This window comes from Anopheles cruzii, chromosome 3 (genome assembly GCF_943734635.1).
Source record: "Anopheles cruzii chromosome 3, idAnoCruzAS_RS32_06, whole genome shotgun sequence".
NCBI classification, from domain to species: domain Eukaryota; kingdom Metazoa; phylum Arthropoda; class Insecta; order Diptera; family Culicidae; genus Anopheles; species Anopheles cruzii.
This window is the reverse complement of record NC_069145.1, coordinates 24,120,867-24,138,845: the sequence shown is the minus strand read 5'-3', so window position 1 is coordinate 24,138,845 and position 17,979 is coordinate 24,120,867. Positions and strand designations below refer to the sequence as shown.

Genomic DNA, 17,979 nt, shown 5'->3' with positions numbered 1-17,979 from the left:
CACATTTTATTTGAAGTGTTTTTCAAACGGCCACAATTTGTGTCACTTTCAATAACATTGTTGAAAAAACTATGTTACTCTGTTGCATCACAACCCTGGACGCCGACGTAAGTATCCGCCAGCCTGCCGGGAGGTTCACTAATTTGGGCGATGGCGATGAATCCCAGACGCTGATGGCCGGGGCAAGAGGTGTGCGTATCAATTATGTCTTAATTACGGCACATCTCCGTCTTATCGCCACGTAGCCCGCGCCCCACCCGTTTCCCGTGCGTGTCCAGACAACATTAACGTCTCATCATCATTTTATCGAACGCAATCATCGCAACAAGAACCGACGGCCAGCCCCGAGAGCCAGACAACACGGCAAGGTGGTGGTGCGCGCGCCAAAGAAAAGCCGGGAGAATCTGAGAGTGGAAAATGCCAGACGGTCGCCGGCCGGCCTGAGGTGAAAGTGAGACCAACTGTGTGAAAGGCATCGAAGGAAAACGGGGTAGAAAAGTTTTCATTCAAGGCCAACATTCTGAAGAACAAAAACAAAATGTCTATCTTCTCAGGCCTCGGCGAGCGTCGACGGAAACGTGAATGGAGCAGGAGCGTACATAATTTCACTTAGCATTAAATATGAATGCCTCACATCCTTTGCCGCGTCTTCCCGTTTACTCCCCGGGACACCCACGGCGCAGGAACTCTCTGCTGTTGGTGCGCGGCGTGAACGATTCCCGCGCCACGCTATGTTTTGTTTTTCCATAGTTTCCCCACCATTCTTTCCACTTCAGGAATCAGGGAGCCGTTTTCTTGGAATGCTATTTTTCGCCACAAATAAAGATCTTCAGAGTCTAGGCCCATCCGGCACTGATTCCCCGCGCACTGCATCCGGACGATCTGGGCCATTCATGCGATGGCGGCTTTGCTTGTGTTGTGTCTAGACGCTTGTTCCGCTCTGAACTGCCCACGGACAGCATCGCACGGCGTGGGGAACGATCTTTGGAACGATGTTAGGTCCAAGTGTTCAAACTGAAACACGTGGTATTTTAACTCTAATCGATCAACTTCGGTGGACTTCGGTTGAATTGTTTCACGAAAGGAAATAATTCTCAAAATAATTAATTCTTAGTTGATGACTTTTCATGAAATAAAACTTAGTTTTGCTTGATAAGCTACTTTCAAAAGATGGAAAAACCTTATGAAAACATACTGCTTTTCCGTTGAGAGCGCATTGGAATAATTTATCTTTTTTACTATTATTTATTTATTATTATTAGAACGGGCAGAGCCATATTGAACATACAACAGTTTGAAGTTTTGCACTCAAGTAGCTATGGACTTTCAGGGTTCTCATTTCGCACAGACGGATGGTGTACGGTCGAGCCACAAAGATTCGAACAATTTATTCAGTTGTCTCTTTTTACCAGTGCAAGTCTTTACGAAAGTGTGAATGGTTATAATCCAAACAACCCAATTCCCGCACACCGTCCGTTATGGCATTGTTGCATTCATAACCGGAGCAACATCAACCCTAAAGTAAGCTTATCATATTTGCTGAACGCTTAGCAAGGATAACAACAGTCGTTAGGTGCTCCGTGGAGTGAGAGTGAGCGTTGGGAAAGTGAATGATATTGGGAGAAATCCGCCCTGAGAGGTGTGCGGGATGGCAACGCAACGTAGCACACAATGTTGTGGTGTAATAATGTTGGAGAGTCTGCGGACGAACAACACATCATTGCAGGAGCAGCAGCAACAGGTTGGTAGTTAATTATATTTTTCTCCTCATGCTTTTATGCTCTATACCCGGCCAGCCATCCACCACCCACCATCACCCACACACACACACGTACGTCGCCAGCAGAGTAAGGACGACGGAGTCGATGTTTGCTGTTCGTATATCGTACTCGGAGTAACGTGTGTAACGATTTGCCATCTGCCCGGTTGGGGCTACGTTTGGCAAAAGTTTTCCCTCCCATCGTTCTTTTTTGTCATTATTGATTCCAGCGCGAACTATTCTTGAACACCTCCGGTATTTCGAGAGCGAAAGAGCCTAATGAAGCGCTTGTTTTTACTTCGGTTTGACATCTTCATTAATGTTTTGACGGAGTAACGCAACAGACGCCAGCAATCGATCACAAATTGGATGGGAGAGTCTTGATCGTTCTGTCGTTTAGTTCTGCTTTCCATCGAATGGCCAGTCAAACCAAAATGCATCGGACAGCGCGCACCACGCAACACCTTCCGCATACGGTGGAATGCTGCTGCTATTTGCATAAATGTAGCGAGAACGCGGCCGTAAAAAAGGTCAGACAACACAGATTAGAATCTGAAAATTGGGACGAGAATGTTGCGAGCTCCCGATAATTGATTTAATTCTGGTCTGCTTGGGATACCCGGCAAAAAAAACGCCCGCGGAGTGTCCCGTAGGACATCGGTGCGTGCCATCCAGCCAGAGAGGGCTCGCCGAGCGCTCGGAAAACGGTAAATTTCACTTCTCGGGAAGAAATGACCTACAAATTGGGCCGTTCGCCGTTCGTGTCGCGGGTCCACACCACAAAACAAAATCGTATCGATCGCGCCGGAGGACAACGCCGGACAACCCGATCGTTATTTTGCCCCGCCCGGGGAATCGGGTCTTCCGACGTGTGGCGGTCGTCGCAAAAGCCAAGAAGGTGGCCCGAAAGCGGACAACAAAAGAAGCGAAACAGAGCCAAATGCTCTTCGTCGCAACGCGCCCCTAAAACTGGCCGCGCGGTCTGGGAGGAATCCTTTTTTCTAAGGCACGGCCTAATTACGGGACGGGATTCTCGCCGCCGCCGTCTCATCGGCGAGCGCTAATTCGGTTGCAGCTTAGCGCCAACGGCGGAACGGAGTAGAAAGTTCATCAAAAGTGCAACACCAAATTTACCGCGAATTCTCGGGGTGGTGGTGGTGTCTGATGTCGCAAACGGTCCCCCCCCCGCTTCCGCGCGCCATAATAACGGTGCATTCGGCGGACGCTGCCAATGCACCGAGCCGTGGGACAGGTAACGACGGCCGATTCCTGTCTCCCTGCGGGGTGGTGATGGCAACTGGACAGGTAGAGAAAGGGAACGAAAGATCGCGCGCGATCTGCTCTATCGAGAGCCGCGGGCCGCCGAAAGGCTCGACCACGACGAGCATCTTGATGAGAACGGAAAGGGAGAATTAGTTAAATTAAAATGTGTTTCTTTTCGTCTCTCTCTCGCTCTCTCCTGCGTTTTCGGAAAGCAGGATCGGCCCCAGCAGGCCCCCGCAGGGTGTTGGGAAGTGGGGAAAAGTGCATTTCATTAGGACGGCGCAGGCATCACATAAAAAGCGTTAACAAAAACACAAGACGCGGCCTCACAGACGAACACGCGCACCCAACCCGCACCGCGGATTGGGGTTCCGTCCGTTGCCAAAAGGGTGCTCCGGTGGGTGAGGTCCGGTGGGGGGGTGTAGAAAATAATAATCGCGAATCCCCGACCCGCGGTCCAGACTAACCAAAATACAGGTTTGCCTGTTCGCTCTCGTCGCGCTCAAGGAAGCCGCTTCCTTCCATCAACCGCGGACCGCCGTTGCGTGCGGACCCCGTTTGCGTCCTCCAGCCGACCCCGCGGCCGGCTCCGGCGGGTCTCTTTTTGGGGGGGGGTTCGGGCGCGCGCAAAACTTGTCGTTTTTCTAACGGGGTTTTCGACGTCGCGCCTTTGGGTCGTGGGTTTTTATTTTTTATTTTTTTGCTGTTGCTGCATGGAGCCTCTTTGCGTGATTGGCCAAATCGATAAGAGACGGTGGTAAAGGAGCCACCACAGGCTCGCGGGGGGCCAAAAACACCCCGGCATGGCACGCAAGAAAGTGTGCACTTTCGACTTCCTCTTTCTTCGGGCGGCCAAGTTCTTCAATCAAGCATATGGTGGCCGGTCGGCAGGCAGCCTTCAGGGCGCGACAGCAGGACGACGTCACCCCACACACACACACACACACACACACAGTGTTTTCCCGCAAAGGACGATGCGTGCGTGACAAAAACGCGGGCAACGCGGACAAAAAAATGGGCAAAATAAGCAAAAAAACATACGCTGGGGGTCGCACCGGACCAACGACGATTAGCGCTGCTGGAAAAGGGTTGCAACGCAGGTCCGGTGGGAGGACGGGTCCCTCTTGCTAACAGGACATGTGGCACACACATACCTTGGTGCTTGGGATCGCGCGGCGCAAGCGAAAGGTGCATTTTAATTAAATCGTCGCCCGTGTTGAAGGGGGGTCCTTCCTTTGGTCGCCGCGCGTCAAGGGGTTGTCCTGGGGGTTGGCGTGCCAGGGGCCGCAGGTAATTACGCATTCTTACACCTAGCGGGGCACAGATGGGCGAGTCCAACAGATTGTTATTGGATCGCGCCTTGGGGTTGTGTCACTTAGAGAAGTCCTTTTTTAGCGAAAAAACTCAAAGGACACCACTAAAGGGACGCTTTAGTTAGGGCTGTGGTCGAGGTCTTAGACTCTGTCCACCTTCCGACTTGTGATGCGGATTCTTGAAGAGCTGCTAAAGAAAAATTCAACCGAACGAGTGTGTGTGTCTGTGTTTCAGTAGCTTCCTTTTTCTCGCTCGCCCGGTCAATTCTTGGTGCCCCGGTTTGGGCCACAGCCAGCCTCCCTCCCTTCGTGGTGTTGGCAGAAAAACAAAAGGACTTTCTGAGCCACATACAACGACCATACCTAGCACCACCCTACACGCACTCACACATACTCGCACGCGTGCGGGTGACGGGTAGGGAGCCCCATGGACCACCAAGCCGGCCGGGTGGTCAAGCTCAGGGGCGGGCGAGAATGTAGCGGAGAAAGCGAAAGAAAACTCGAGAAAATGGACCGCGCACCGCGTAGAATGGCAAGGGAGAAAGGATGCTGGCTGGCTGGCTGGACGCGCAAGGATCTGGCCCCGGCGAGGCGTGTGTCTCGCGGACACAGGCCGGGGGGAAGAGGGAACGAAAAAATAAAATAGCTACCACCAACCGAGCGCACAAAGTAAGTCCGCGTCGTCCCTCGGTCAGTGTGTGTGCGACGAACAGAACGTCCGGCAGGGAGGCAGCGCGGCAACCGACCGGCCGGAAGCACGGGCGAAAAAAAATAGGAGAAAACGTGCACAAAAAAGGCGACTAACCGGAGCGCGGCGTGATGGCGCACGGGTAACGGAAGGGAAGGAAAAAAAAACTTATATATCCGCGGCGCTCGTCCGAGAAGTCGCGCGCGGACTTCTGGGGTGCTTTGGGGTGGTGTCGCAAGATTTCGCAAGAATCGTTCCCGTGGCGTGGCGTGCGAATGCTTCGCGTCCCGCGCGGCCACTCATCAACCGAACACACACACGCGCGTGGAGGGACCGCGCCGACAGCTTGAAGGAGAAACGGGGGCTCAGAAATGACGGCCAACTATACTATACTAATGGGGCCAGGCCACCGCGGCGGTTTTTGGTCCTTGCTGCTGCTGCTGGGGCAAGGTGGCGATGATATGTTTTGGACTTTTCCCTTGGCTAAGGAGAAGGGCGCAGAACGGAGAAAAAAGCTGAGAACCGCGGATTTTGTGGTGCGCGCCCTCGAGGGGGAACGCGGCCACATCAGAGTCTCGGTGTCCTTTTCGGCGGGAATCGTCCACCTGAAGTGTGGTGTAGGTGGTGTGATGTGGCTTTTCGTCTTCGAGGACATCATCTCGCCAGCCAGCCAGCAGAGGCCTAGTGGACCGTGCCAAGTCCTTACTGCTGCTGCTGCTGCTGCAGTCGACAGTTCCAAGAAGCAGCAGCCCCTTCTGCTTCGCCCTCAACCTGTGTTCTCCCCGTTCGGCCACCACTCGTGTCCTTACGGGTTCACCACCCTCTCCTGGCTTGGGCCTTGGGCACCAACACCATAAAACCCACAACACACACATACAAAGTGTCCCCTCCCGCTCTCCCCAGGGGTATTACGGATTCGGATGCCTGCCGCTGCAGTGCCGTGCCGTGTCCATAATAAATGCTGTCCCGCTGCTGCCGCTGCTGCGGCCTTTCGGTTGCGTCATTTTCGCGAGAAAAAAAACCAAAGTGCAGGACACACAGAAGGCAGGAGCCGGGCCGGCCCCCGGCAGTGACGAGCGCGCACCGCGTCAACGTCGTCATCGCCGTCGAAGAAACCCACCAAAAATAACCAAAACGAAAAAAAAATCCCGAAGCATAAAGAGATAAAAAACGGACGAAAATCCGCGCGCACACCACCCCAGGGGAGAGAGGACTCACGGCGCGGTGCGGCGCGGCTGGAACGGACGAGACCGCGGCAAAAAAAAAAGGTATCGTCAACAGTTCTTCTCACAAATTAGGCAGCAGCCGAGCGCGGCACACATTTTATTATTATTTTTGCCCATTTCCTCCTCTCCGGTGCCGCTGCGCTGCGTCGTGCGGTGTGTGCGTTTTTTGCGCTTCTGTTTTGTTTCGTTAATTCTATTTTCGCTTCTTGTGCCGTTTTTCCCTTTTTGGCCGCGACCTTTTTCGACTTCTTCGGCCGCACACCACGTCCTGTTCCGTCCCTTTGCTGGCTGGCTGGCTGGCTCCGGGTGCTCAGCTGAGGCGGACGATGATGTTTGAGGATATTTGTGACGCCTAAGCGACCGAAGCGACCAAATTAGGCAAAGAAAACACGCGCATCAGAGCAGGACGAATGGTGGTACGTGTGGGTGGGTACAGGTAAAATAATGCAGCAGGCCCGCGCATTAGGCCCTTTTTGTGGCATCTCCCTCTGTCGTCCGCCCGCGGAATGAGAAAGGGTATCCCACGGCTGTCCTGCAGGCAACGGACTGCATTCGGTGGTCTCCCGAACGGACTTCTGCCCGCGGTTTGCATTAGGGCCTCGATCCCGGAACGCGAAACGGTATTGGAAAGTCGCCTCTAACTGGCATATGCATCCCACGACCGCCCGCCCGGTACCTGCGCGGAACACGGGTGTCTAGGGCGCGGTGCCAAGGTTGGTGGTAAAGATTGCCAAAACTCATAAACCTTCCTCGGGCCTTCCTCAGGGCCTTTGTAAAGATAAGAAGAGAGGCTGCTTTTGTTACCTCTGGGGTCCAACGAGCGTGTGAGTCTGTTCAAGGACGCGTCTTCGATGAGCCATTAACGGCAAATGTGGATTCTGCACACGTTTCTATCCTGCTGGGTGTTGAGACAAGCCGCGATAGGACACAATCGCACACAGACAGACACACCCACTGTGTGGCCAACATAAAGCTTCGAATCAATCCAAACTCCAATTCGCAGTATGAATGAGTTTACGATCGGCCAAAGCGATGCAACAATCAGTCACTTAACGTTAATTTGATTGATGTACCAAGGACCTCCTTCATCCGATCGGTGGCACGGTCTAATTAAGTTCCTTTGACTATCGAACGCACTTCCACCTTGGAGGGGGGGACATAAAATTAATGTGGCCGATACTTCTCCTGGCGGGATGTGATTTGTGTAATTCGGGGGCGCATGCACCCCGAACATTAATTCCTCGGTGGAGAGCGAGAGCGACCGTGAGAGCGCGGAGGCACATCTGTTGATTCATGGACCATATTCTCCACGTGCTCGCTCCGTGCCGTCGTGTGTCTCGTCTTGCGGCGTCTTCCGATTACGGCCACACAAACAAACACGGTACGGAACACAGGCGGACCACCGAATCGCATCGAATCGATTACGAGATCGCGCCGCGCGATCATCTCTTTCTACAAGAAGTGGAAAAGGGCAAATTACGGGGATTCGGGAAGCGTTCGCGGTCACTTACGTGCACTGGGCGTTGCCGGCGACGTCCGTCTCGATGGTGAAGAGGCACTCGTTTCCCGGTACCTCCGAATTTTACCGAACTTGATTAACCTTTCGGTTGCCAGCGACGAGGAGAAGGTGGCCGAGGCGGCCACTAGCGACGCGAGCCGCTGCTGTTCGTCGTCGGTGCCCAGCTGCTGGCGGTAGCGGGGCCGCTGTCGCTGCTGCTGCTGGTGCGGCGGCTGCGACTGCTGCGGCTCCTCCGGCTGCTGGTCACTGATGGCGGCGCGCGGCGTCGTCGGCTGCCGGTGCCGTGCCAGTACGAAGCTGCTGGCCGGGTTCGTGGCGTCCGGCGGGGCCTGATGGCTGCTGACTGCCGCCACCGTGCCACTCGTACGCACTTGCTGCGTCGTGCTCGCCCCAAAAAGCGCTCTATTCTAACACTATCTCACTGCGCGCCACTCTGCGCCACTCCACACTCGCCTTTTTCGCAGCACACACACTCACTTTCGAGGATCTTTCGATCGCGCCCGCGCCCGCACCCGCACCCGACTACCTGCGGCCTGCGTGGCCAAAATTTCACCAACGCTATAAATCGCTTTGTTCTCTCTCCCGCCGTCGATGTCGTCGACCCAGTTACTGACTTTTGAGGCTTGGCCACGCGTCACTTTTCAACACCAACACCTAGTCGCGGGAGACTAAAGGAACAGTGCCCCTCGGGCCCCGAATGCGATTTCCGGTGTCCCTCGCGGAATTCGCGGGATCCGGCACACGATCACAACCGGCCGGAAATGCCTTCCTCTGCCGCCGCCTTTCGATCGGTTCACTTTTGGCGCGTGACTCGCTGTGTGTGTGTGTGTGGGTGCGATGGTTCTTATCACTGACTCCGCGGGTTCGCGCGCTCCGATCGGTGCTGCTTCTCTGCGATGGCTGCTGCCGGTGATCTGGTGATCACTACACCGAGACAGTGTTCCAAGAGGGGGGGATGGGGGGGGTCCTGGATGGGCCCGGGACTGTGGTCCTCCCGGCACACACGACTACTGTGGACAGTGCATCGGATGAAAACTGCAAACTGATCGAATTTTCGAGCAAACCGACGCGTGTCAGCTGTCAACGCACACACGCGCTCCTCTATCGAGCTCCCATAGCACACACTACCCCCGGCCAACCCGGTCGATCACTGCCGCTGAGGCCTTAGCGACCCATGGCCGTGGTTTTTGGCCGAATTTTACGCGTCTTTTGTTCACTTCTCGAACGCGCACCTAACCTCTTTCTCTCGCTCTGTGGTCTCTGTGGTGTGTGTCAGGTTTTGCCTGACGGGAACTGTTGGCCTATTCCGGGTAGAGATTCTGTCGCGATCACCGCGAAGCCACAGGCCACCGATCACTTGGAAAACATTAAAATCCGCGCGTCAAAAAGAACTCGAAATCGGCACGAATTTCGGCGGATTCGGAATTCGAACACACATTCGCGTTTTGACGTTTATCGTTGACGGTCGGTCGCAATTATCGCGGAAGGGCAAGTACTGAAAATGACTGGCCACTATAACGGCAGACGACTAATATATGTTTGCGGTCTGCCCGTTCCGTGACTTTCCTCTCTCTCTCCCTCTCGTAGGTTCTCCGTGTCGCGCCGGAATGTACAATCCTCGGACACGCGACCACCCCGACGTTCGGTTTGTTTGTGACTAACTCTTCCGCGGACTCGCTAATGCCGTCGTCGTCCAGCCGGAGTGCCGGGTCCCGTCGCCGTCGCCGCTGGCCAAATATTATTGCACGACGTCGTGAAAACGCGCGCGCGCTCGCACACACCACACTCTCGCTCTCTCTCGACTCCTCGGGGGCCTGCGGGCCGATGCTCTGGTTGCCTGCCTGCGTGCGTGTGTGCCTGCCTGCCTGCCGGTCGTCGGACGGTCCTCTCGGAAAACGTCCTTCGCGTCACGTTTCTCGAACTTAACTGAACGGAAATTTAAATAACGCGTGCCCGAAAGTGACGAAAATAAAAATGCGTTCCTGCGATCCGCGCGGCTCTCGCTCTCTCTGCGTGGCGCGCGCTCTCGCTCTTTCCGGACGACCGCCGTCGTGCCGAAGTGTACCTCTGTGTGTGTGTGTGCGTGCACCGCTCTCTCTCGCCGGTGACCGCCGATCGCTCGCTCGCTCGCTCACTCGCCGGATCGCCGTTTTTTTGTCCCTCGTTCGGGTGGTGCGTCGCGATTGCACCGCGAGCCGACTGCCTCTCGCTCACTCGCACGCACGCACGCACGAGTGGTTCCCTCCCGCGGGCGCCGTTGTGTGCGTTTTTCCCCTGATTTACCGCGAGCCAAGTCCTGCGATGGCCGGCCGGCACGCACGAAACGCGCACGGTGCAACCGGAAGTACGGTAAACAAGAGCGCGAGCAAAACGGCTCCGGAACGGAACGAGCAGTGCGTGCCCCTTTCGCCTCCCACCATCACACCCACACACTCCGGCAGGGTGATCGACGTTTTTCGCACACTTTTTGCAACCATTTGGACCCACTTTTTGCGCGCTTCACCACCGTGTGTGTGTGTGTGGTTATCCTTTTCGCGCTTCTCGCCGTCGCCATTAACGAACGGTGCCGGGACTCCGTGGGGCAAAAGGCTGCGGATCAAGCGGAAAATGCACCGGTTTTGTCGCTGCGTTTCGCTCAAACAGCTGTGTAGGGGCGTGCGTGGGTGTGTGTGCCCTTTCAGTGACGCAGCTGACCGATGACGCGATGAACCTTTGAGTTGTGGAAATTATAAAAGAAGAACGAAAGCACGTACCGGGTCCCCGTTGATTTAAGAGGGTCACCAACACCACGATCCGGCTGGCGAATTCGCAAAAGGGTCACCGAATGCCCCGCGCAGCCTTGACTGATCGCCATTCGCCCTGGTTGCGATCTTCGACGGTGTGCGTAAGGGACACAGGCTGTCAGGTTAGCAAATGTGCGTTTGTCGCCCTTCTGCGATCGCTGCCATGGCTGCCAGCTTTAGCAACAACTGCCTCCATTTATTGATCCAACCTTTAAATTGCCAATCTAAAGGTCATTCTAACAAAGAAGGGTACAAACAATAAAGGGAACACTAATTTTGAGGGTATTGTCCTCAATTATGGTCGGTCCTCATGGCGTGAGGATCGTCCGTTTTGCTTTCTAGCGCCCATTAAACTGTTATCCGTAATCCTGGCAGACGTTAGTAGCACAATGACGTAAGAGCTTAGTTCCTGTAAAGGAGAGCTCATGGATACTCGTACACAACAACGGATACTCTATAAGAACGCTATGATTCATTCATCAGATCGCAGTCTACAATCAGTCAAGTTGGGAAGCCAACAAGGAAACGTATGTATGGAATTTTAGTGACTCAAAGCATTCTTTTTAGTGAGCATTTTCTTATATTTTAGCGCGTAGCAGCACTCTCTGTGACATCCCTATGATGGACCATGGCCTGGCACACGGGCCACGGATGATGGTCTCTTGCTGTGAGCATTCTCTCCCTAGGCCAACAGCATGCGAGGGGTAATCGATGAAGCCCACGGTCCGCCGTAATGTGCCGCATGTGTCGTCTGGGCGAAAACGTGGCCGTCGCGGTGTGTGATCCTCCCGGGAAAGTTCTCATTCCGCAATTTTTACCCGCCGGTCGCAGTCCCGCAGGTTCGCTGTGACCGCTGCCAGAAAATGTGCCAATGCTTGCAAGAAAGTCCCCGCGACGGATGCGGCTAAAATGTGAGGATTTTGCACACACACATGCCTTAAAGTCACATGTGACGACGCCGTTGACCAGATACCTCTGAGCTCTGCACCTACCGCGAACGTGTGTGTGCCTGGGGCAGGTTTTTTTGGGTTGGAAAACGCACGGTGGCCCCGGGGTGAGCCGCAGTCCGCAGTCCGTGTCAGCAAAAATCCTGTTTCTTGGCCGCGCAAAAGGGCGCCCGGTGACCAGCAGCCCGGTTCGCGAAATTCGAAGGAGTCCGCGCGAATCGCGCTTCGCGAACGATACCGGGTGTGCAGCAGGACATTCGCAGCCCGAGCCGCAAGGCGCCAGATAAAGAGATAGAGAACGGCGAGTGAGTGAGGGAGAGGGTCCCTGTGTCCGCCCGTGTTTATGTTGCTGTTTCACTCGCTCCGAACGGTCGTGTTGCTCCTTGCGCGGGGTTTGTGTTGGTAACCGCGAGCGAACACACACACGGCGGGGGGACACTGGACACTCCGAAGTGCTCCGAAGACGTGGCGCGAGTCGAAAGCGAGAGTAAATCCTCGGCTACGATGGACAAAGCGAGAGTGAGAGAGCAGGGGCGCGTGAGAGCGAGAGACCGTGCCGGATCGAAACCGATCCTGAATCCTGGCGCGCGGTGTCGCGCTGACCGGCCCAAGGAAGGACACCCCATTGCGCGGCCAACTTCTGCCGGACGCATCGACGAGCGGGGTCCACGGGAAGCTAGCCACCGAGGGGACCGAAGCGGGCCCCGGTGGGATGAGCGAGGGTGCCGGACTGACCGAGACTTGTGTGTGTGTGTGTGTGTGTGTGAGGGAGATCGAGAGCGAGAGAGAGAAGGAGCCTTTGAGAAATTATTTTTGCCGAATGGCCGAAGAAAAATCCAGCAGCAGCAGCAGGACGATGGTCAAGATGGTGCGATATCAGCTTCTCGCGCGGTCTGCTGTGTGCGTGTGTCGGTACGGGGCCGTTTCTCCGTGTGAGTAAGACGCACCCGCAAGACAAAGGACAGCGAATTTCGCGAAGGGGTCACGACGACGATGCGTCCGACCGAAAGGACGACGACGACGACGACGACGAGGACGACGACGAGGACGTGTTGGTGGGTTGGCCGCGGCACAAGCTGGTGGTGGGCGTGAGGCCAACGGACACGAAGGAGCGTAAACAAACACACACACACGTACACGCGGGCGGGCAGACACGCCGCCGTAGGCCGTGTGGGAGACTTGCGCGACGAAGAAATGACCACTCACACCGCGCGAGAAAGGAAAATTCGCGAGCTGCCGCTGCGGGAGATTTGTCGCGAATGACCTATGCGGGTCGGCGGTCGAGGGCGCGGGCGCGGGCGCGACGCAGGGGATTGGGTTTTTCTCTTCGGACACCGGGTAGCGGGTAGCTGGCGAGGTGGGAGGATGGTGAGCATAACTTTTCCCTCGGACGGCGGCATCGCGATGTGCAATTGACACAATACTTCCCGAGCCGCTCGAGTCGAAGTAAGGTTAGGGTTACCAGCGACAGAACCGAACGGAAATTTCGGAGAAGCCACATTTATTAATCTCAGTTCGTCCACTAAATTAACTTATCCTTCTGTTTTAGAGTTTACGAGTAGATTATTGTAAGCTAATAAACGTAATACAGAGTGCAATCCATAAGCTTAGCGGCTTGACCTGGGATACCGGCATTCAACAGCTCTTTCGAACCTTCAGTTTGACAAGTGAAGACCCACTGTCACCGAGTAGACCTTTTCAAAAGGTCCAGATTGACGCTACGCTCGAGTTTAAGAGCTTCTTCGTCAAAGTTTGCAATTAATGACCTCTTTAGTGAGTGAGTCTAGAGTCCATTCCTGCGTCACATCGTCACCCCGAATGACAAAGCTGTCAAAATAGGACCTGTTTTGAGGCCGATGACAGATTCCCAACCGAAACTTACGCGACCAGCAACTGGTCACCCGAATCGGAGGTCGGATCCCTCGCCGAGGACGGAGCGCCGGAGTTTTGCCAATTTCTTTTCCCAACCCACCCGGTCCACGTGTACTGGCGGACGAGGGTCGGTCATGGTCTTGTCCCTCGCGCACGTGTTCGTGTGTGTGTGTGTGTGTGTGCCTCGGGATCTCGGGCCACAGTTTTCGGGCCCGCCAAACACAGTCCATCCGCGGCGATGACTCTCGCCGTGCAGCCTCTGGCCCACCAAATGATATGCACCAAATGAGCGCGTCCAACGGCGTCCCAAGAGAGAGACAGAGAGAGAGAGGTAGAGAGTGAGTGAGAGAGAGAGAGCGACAGCGCCGGATGACGGCAGCAAGGATACGGCTGGCAATTGGAGGGATAAATAATCTTGCAAGAGTGTATCCTTCCCGGAGGGGGAGGCGGTGGCGTGAAGCGGGCGGAGGGACACACGCAGCTACTCGTACTTAAATTCCGGCCCCCGCCGAAGCCCGTGGAGTCCGTCTGGCGTTCGCCTCCGGTGACCATAGCGCGCGCGACCAACAAGGCCCGGACTCGTCGTCCTCGCGACTGGAAGGACGTTCGCCGCACGAGATGGCGACAGTCGCCGCCGCCGTTGAGACGATGGCCTCCAGGAGGAGGTTGAGATGATTACGCGTATGCCACGTACGTACGCCGCCGCCGGCCACACGGTGCGCCCCCGGGGGGAGAGAAGGAGACGGGGGAGCGTAAGCGAAAGAGCGAGCGAGATGCAGAGTAATGTCCGCCGCCGAAAGGATGTCCGCCCCTGATGGCCGGTGGTGTGAGTGCCACAGCGTCGCGTCAGCGGATGGAGGGAAGGGAAGATTAAAAGACGGCAACGGTGGCGACCCAGCGCCATGGTGGGGTGGCCCGGCTCGGGGGGAACCATGCTGGCAACGAAATTTCGCTGCAAGGATACGCGCGCCCGTGTATGTGTGTGTGTTTGGCGATGGTTGTTGTTATTGTTGGGTTGCGGTTCCGCAAGGGGACGCTTACGCTGTTCGTCCTTTCGCGCGCGCTACGGACGCGCAAGATGCGTTTTTCGCGTGGCCTCACTGGGAAGGGGGGTCGGCGAGGAGAGGCTCGTGCTGGAAGCCAAAGGATACGCGGCGAAAGGATATGAGACGACGTGAGACAAAGTGGCCCGTCCGGTGGTGGTCCGGTTTTAGAGATCCTTTGGGATGGCCAGATCCGGCGACGGAGGTGGGATTGCATTTACTCACATCCTAGGAGGCCGTTTAGAGTGCGTGTGAGGTTGTGTTGGTGTGCGGTAGAGAGATAGAGAGACAGAGAGCGTGGGGCCAGCGAAAGGATAAAGAAGGTCGTGGCTGTTGTTGTTGCCGCTGCTGGGGCGTGATGAAGAAAAGGCGGAGTGGACCGGCGGGTGTGGGGGAGGGAGCGGACCGGGTGCGTCCAGGATCACGGTCCCCCGTCGCCTCCTCCTGCTCATTACTGGGTTTTTCGAATTAATTTGACTGACAGCAGCGACGGCGACGGTGACGGCGACGGTTATCGATGGATGAATTCGACCCACGCAGCGTGTGTGTGCGGGGCCAGTATCCTTTTTCATCCCGTCCGCGGGTTCGCGTGTTTCGCGGTGTGTGTCCGGGGGGGGCGATGTGTGAAGGGTCGGCTGGTAATTTCGGTCGGCCTCACATCGCGCGCGTGTCACGCACGTCCGGGTTTCGTGCCATTTGTCTTATCTCTTCTTTCAATTACCCTCCGCCCGCCCGCTAACCTTCTCAACCGCCTCCTCGCACACACACGAAGGCACCGTCCCAGCCTCCGGAGGACCTTCGCACCTACGGACGCGATGTCAATATCATCACCATCGCCGCGTCGCGTTCGAGGCCGAGGCGACTCCTTTGTCCCCTCGGGTAACCGTGCGTGTGTGTGTGGCGCGCGTACGTGTGCCGGTCGCGTACACACGTACGCCGCCGGAAGAAAGCCACACGCGGCGCCGTGAATTTCTGCGCGAGGGTCAGCGATTACGCTGCGACGTCCGAAGCCATCGCCATCTTCGCCTCAATCCTTTTCGAGCGCGCGCGCGCGCCCGTGTGTGTGTGTGTGGGTTTCTCGGGGTTCTTTTTCCTTCCCCCCACCACCACCCCTCTTTTCTAGGCTACGTTTCGCGTGTCCCCCTTTTGCCGTTGACCGATCGATGCGAGCGGCGTCCCATAAGTCCCGCCGGCGACGCAACACACGTGGTGGATTGCGGGAGGGCGACGAGGTGAGGGCGCGGGCTGTGGGGGCGTTTGCACGTGTGTGAATGATTGAGCTTCTTAGCGCACCGCTCGATCCAATTGCCTACGCACAGGAGCGCTCCTGTTGAAGGCGTTTCAGGGAACGTTCAGAATGGACTGGTGGGGGAAGGGAGGAAAGGACACCGTACCGTGAGACTCGGGAGCTGACATGGTCGCGTGCGTTGGATGAGCGCGCGGTGAGGCGTCTTCTTTTCGCGTGAAAGCCTCCTGAGCTGCAACCAAAAAAAAAGGATATACGGATGGCGCACCGAGGGCCGGGTTGATTCGCTCCACACTGCCGCCACCCGTCGCCGCGTCCCACTGCACGACTTGTAGGCGATAAAGGACCCCCCCCGCCCTCGCCCCACCCGCCTCACACGCTTCGACATATGCGGGTGGCCGGTCCTTCGGTCGTATGTGCGATCGCCGCGCCGCGCCAAAGATTTATCCTTCGGGCGAAGGTGTTCGTCTCAAAAATTTGAGAAATCGAGGAGAAAGTCCGGCCGAGGCGGTCTCCTAGAAACACCCCTTACCCCCCTGCTCTATCCTGCGCTCTATATACTCCGTCGTCGTCGCCAGCAGGACGTCCAGATGCGGGGTGTCCATTCTCGCTGTTCTTCCGTCTCGTTCCGTTGGTCGGCTTTTCGGGTCCTTTCACTCACTCACCAACACACGCGCGCGGACTCCTCTCTACCCCTTCGAGCATGTGTGTGTGTTTGGCGGTACGAGAAAAACTGGACCGCCGGACAACGCTTCTCGCTCGACCGACCAACTGGACCACACGCTCTTACCCTGTCTCTCGCCGTCTCTGTCCCTCTCACACGTACACCTACACACATGCGGCGTGTGGAGCGTCGTCACACATATGGCGCTCGTGAAGTCCATCAGCTGACCAATTGGTTTTATGTGTGTGGCCATCGTCCTCGTCGTCGCCGTCGTCGTCGTCGTCGTCGGGCCGCTCGCACATCCTTCGGTTATGTTTTTCCTTTTTCGCTTTTTCTGCTTTTTGCGTTTCAGTGCGCCGATTCTTGCGCCGCCACGGGGACCAGGGACTCACTTAGCAACGCAAAGAAAGCGGTAGCATGGGTGTCGGCGGATGGGTGGGTGGGTGTGGGTGGTCGAGGGATGCTCATCTACGCCAACGGCGGTAGAGCGTCGTCGTCAGCGTCGTCGTCGTGCACCAAAGTTAGCTACTGGACCTTGCGCGCCACCTCCCCCACCACCCCCCCCAAAAAGACTGCACCCTTCGTATCCTTCGAGCAACATAACGATCCGCATGCTGTGGGAGTAAATGGGACGAAGCGACTGGGGAGGGTGGGGGGCGGGGGGTCTGGAAAAGAGAACCTGAGCAAACTGACCAGTGAGTAAAGCTAAGAAAATTTATTTGCTAGTGTAGTTGTAACCGCCACCCTCTCTTCCACCGCCCCCACCGAGGCGGGTCCTGAGAAGATATGAGTGTATGCTTGCGCGAGAGCCCGCGCACACACGTGTGCCTGTGTGTGTTTGGGTCGAGGAGTTGGGTCGCTTGATTGGCGAAATGCTGCTGCCCGGTGGTGTGTGGGCGCCCAACCACCCACCCAACCACCCACCCACAGCATGATGCTGCCAAACCACGGCAACGCGGCCGGCGACGACGACGACGATGGCAAGGACGATTGTTGGGGACTTTGGAGAATGAAAATTTTGCCACTCGGTAGCGGGGGGGGTTGAGGGGAAGAGCGGTCCAGTGTAGGTGGGGCGAAGTGGAGGAAGACGGCGGTAAGTGTGTTGTGTCCATCTCGAGCACGATTTCTTCTGCTCTTGCTGCTGCTGTTGTTGGCGAGCGCGACGGCTTAGGTCGGGTCGGTGGGTGGGTAGGTGACGCTGTGTGCGTGCATGTGTGTGTCAGTGTGGGTGGGGGTGGTCAGTCCATTTTTCGATCGCTCTGGCCACGACGTTATGCTGCGTGTTATGTTGACGGTTTTTCGGTTCAGCTCGGTTTGGGGACGCTTTTTGTGCGTGTGTGTGTGCGTCTTGTTTTTTTCACAGGACCTCGTTTGGTCAGCGTCCGCGTAACAAACACCAGGGGGCGCGCGTGTGTCTCTGCTTCTTAGGTCTTTCCACTTCGCTTCGGCTTCTCTTGTTGAATTCCGGTTCTTGGTGCTAGGAGTTCCAATCCACGCGGGCCAATACTTGAGGATCCTGACCAGTGCCCTCGCTGCTCACGTGTGCCATCGCTGCTCACGTGCACAGCCCGTACCACCTCCTGGCCCACAGATTATGGACTCCGCTCGTCCCGATTCCCCCCTGCTTTAGGTCCGAAGCCGAAGAGAAAGCTCGTT

At 56.3% G+C, this 17,979-nt stretch overlaps 1 protein-coding gene across 1 annotated transcript in view; it reads left to right on the top strand.

Annotated features, from left to right (window-relative positions):
* Window positions 1-1,687: 1,687 nt before the first annotated feature.
* The window catches only part of LOC128270090 (coiled-coil domain-containing protein lobo), a 128,177-nt gene continuing 111,885 nt past the window's right edge, over window positions 1,688-17,979 (top strand). The window contains exon 1 of the mRNA XM_053007496.1: window positions 1,688-1,741. Coding sequence (XP_052863456.1) covers window positions 1,688-1,741 — 54 coding nt within the window. The remainder of the gene's footprint in view (window positions 1,742-17,979) is intronic.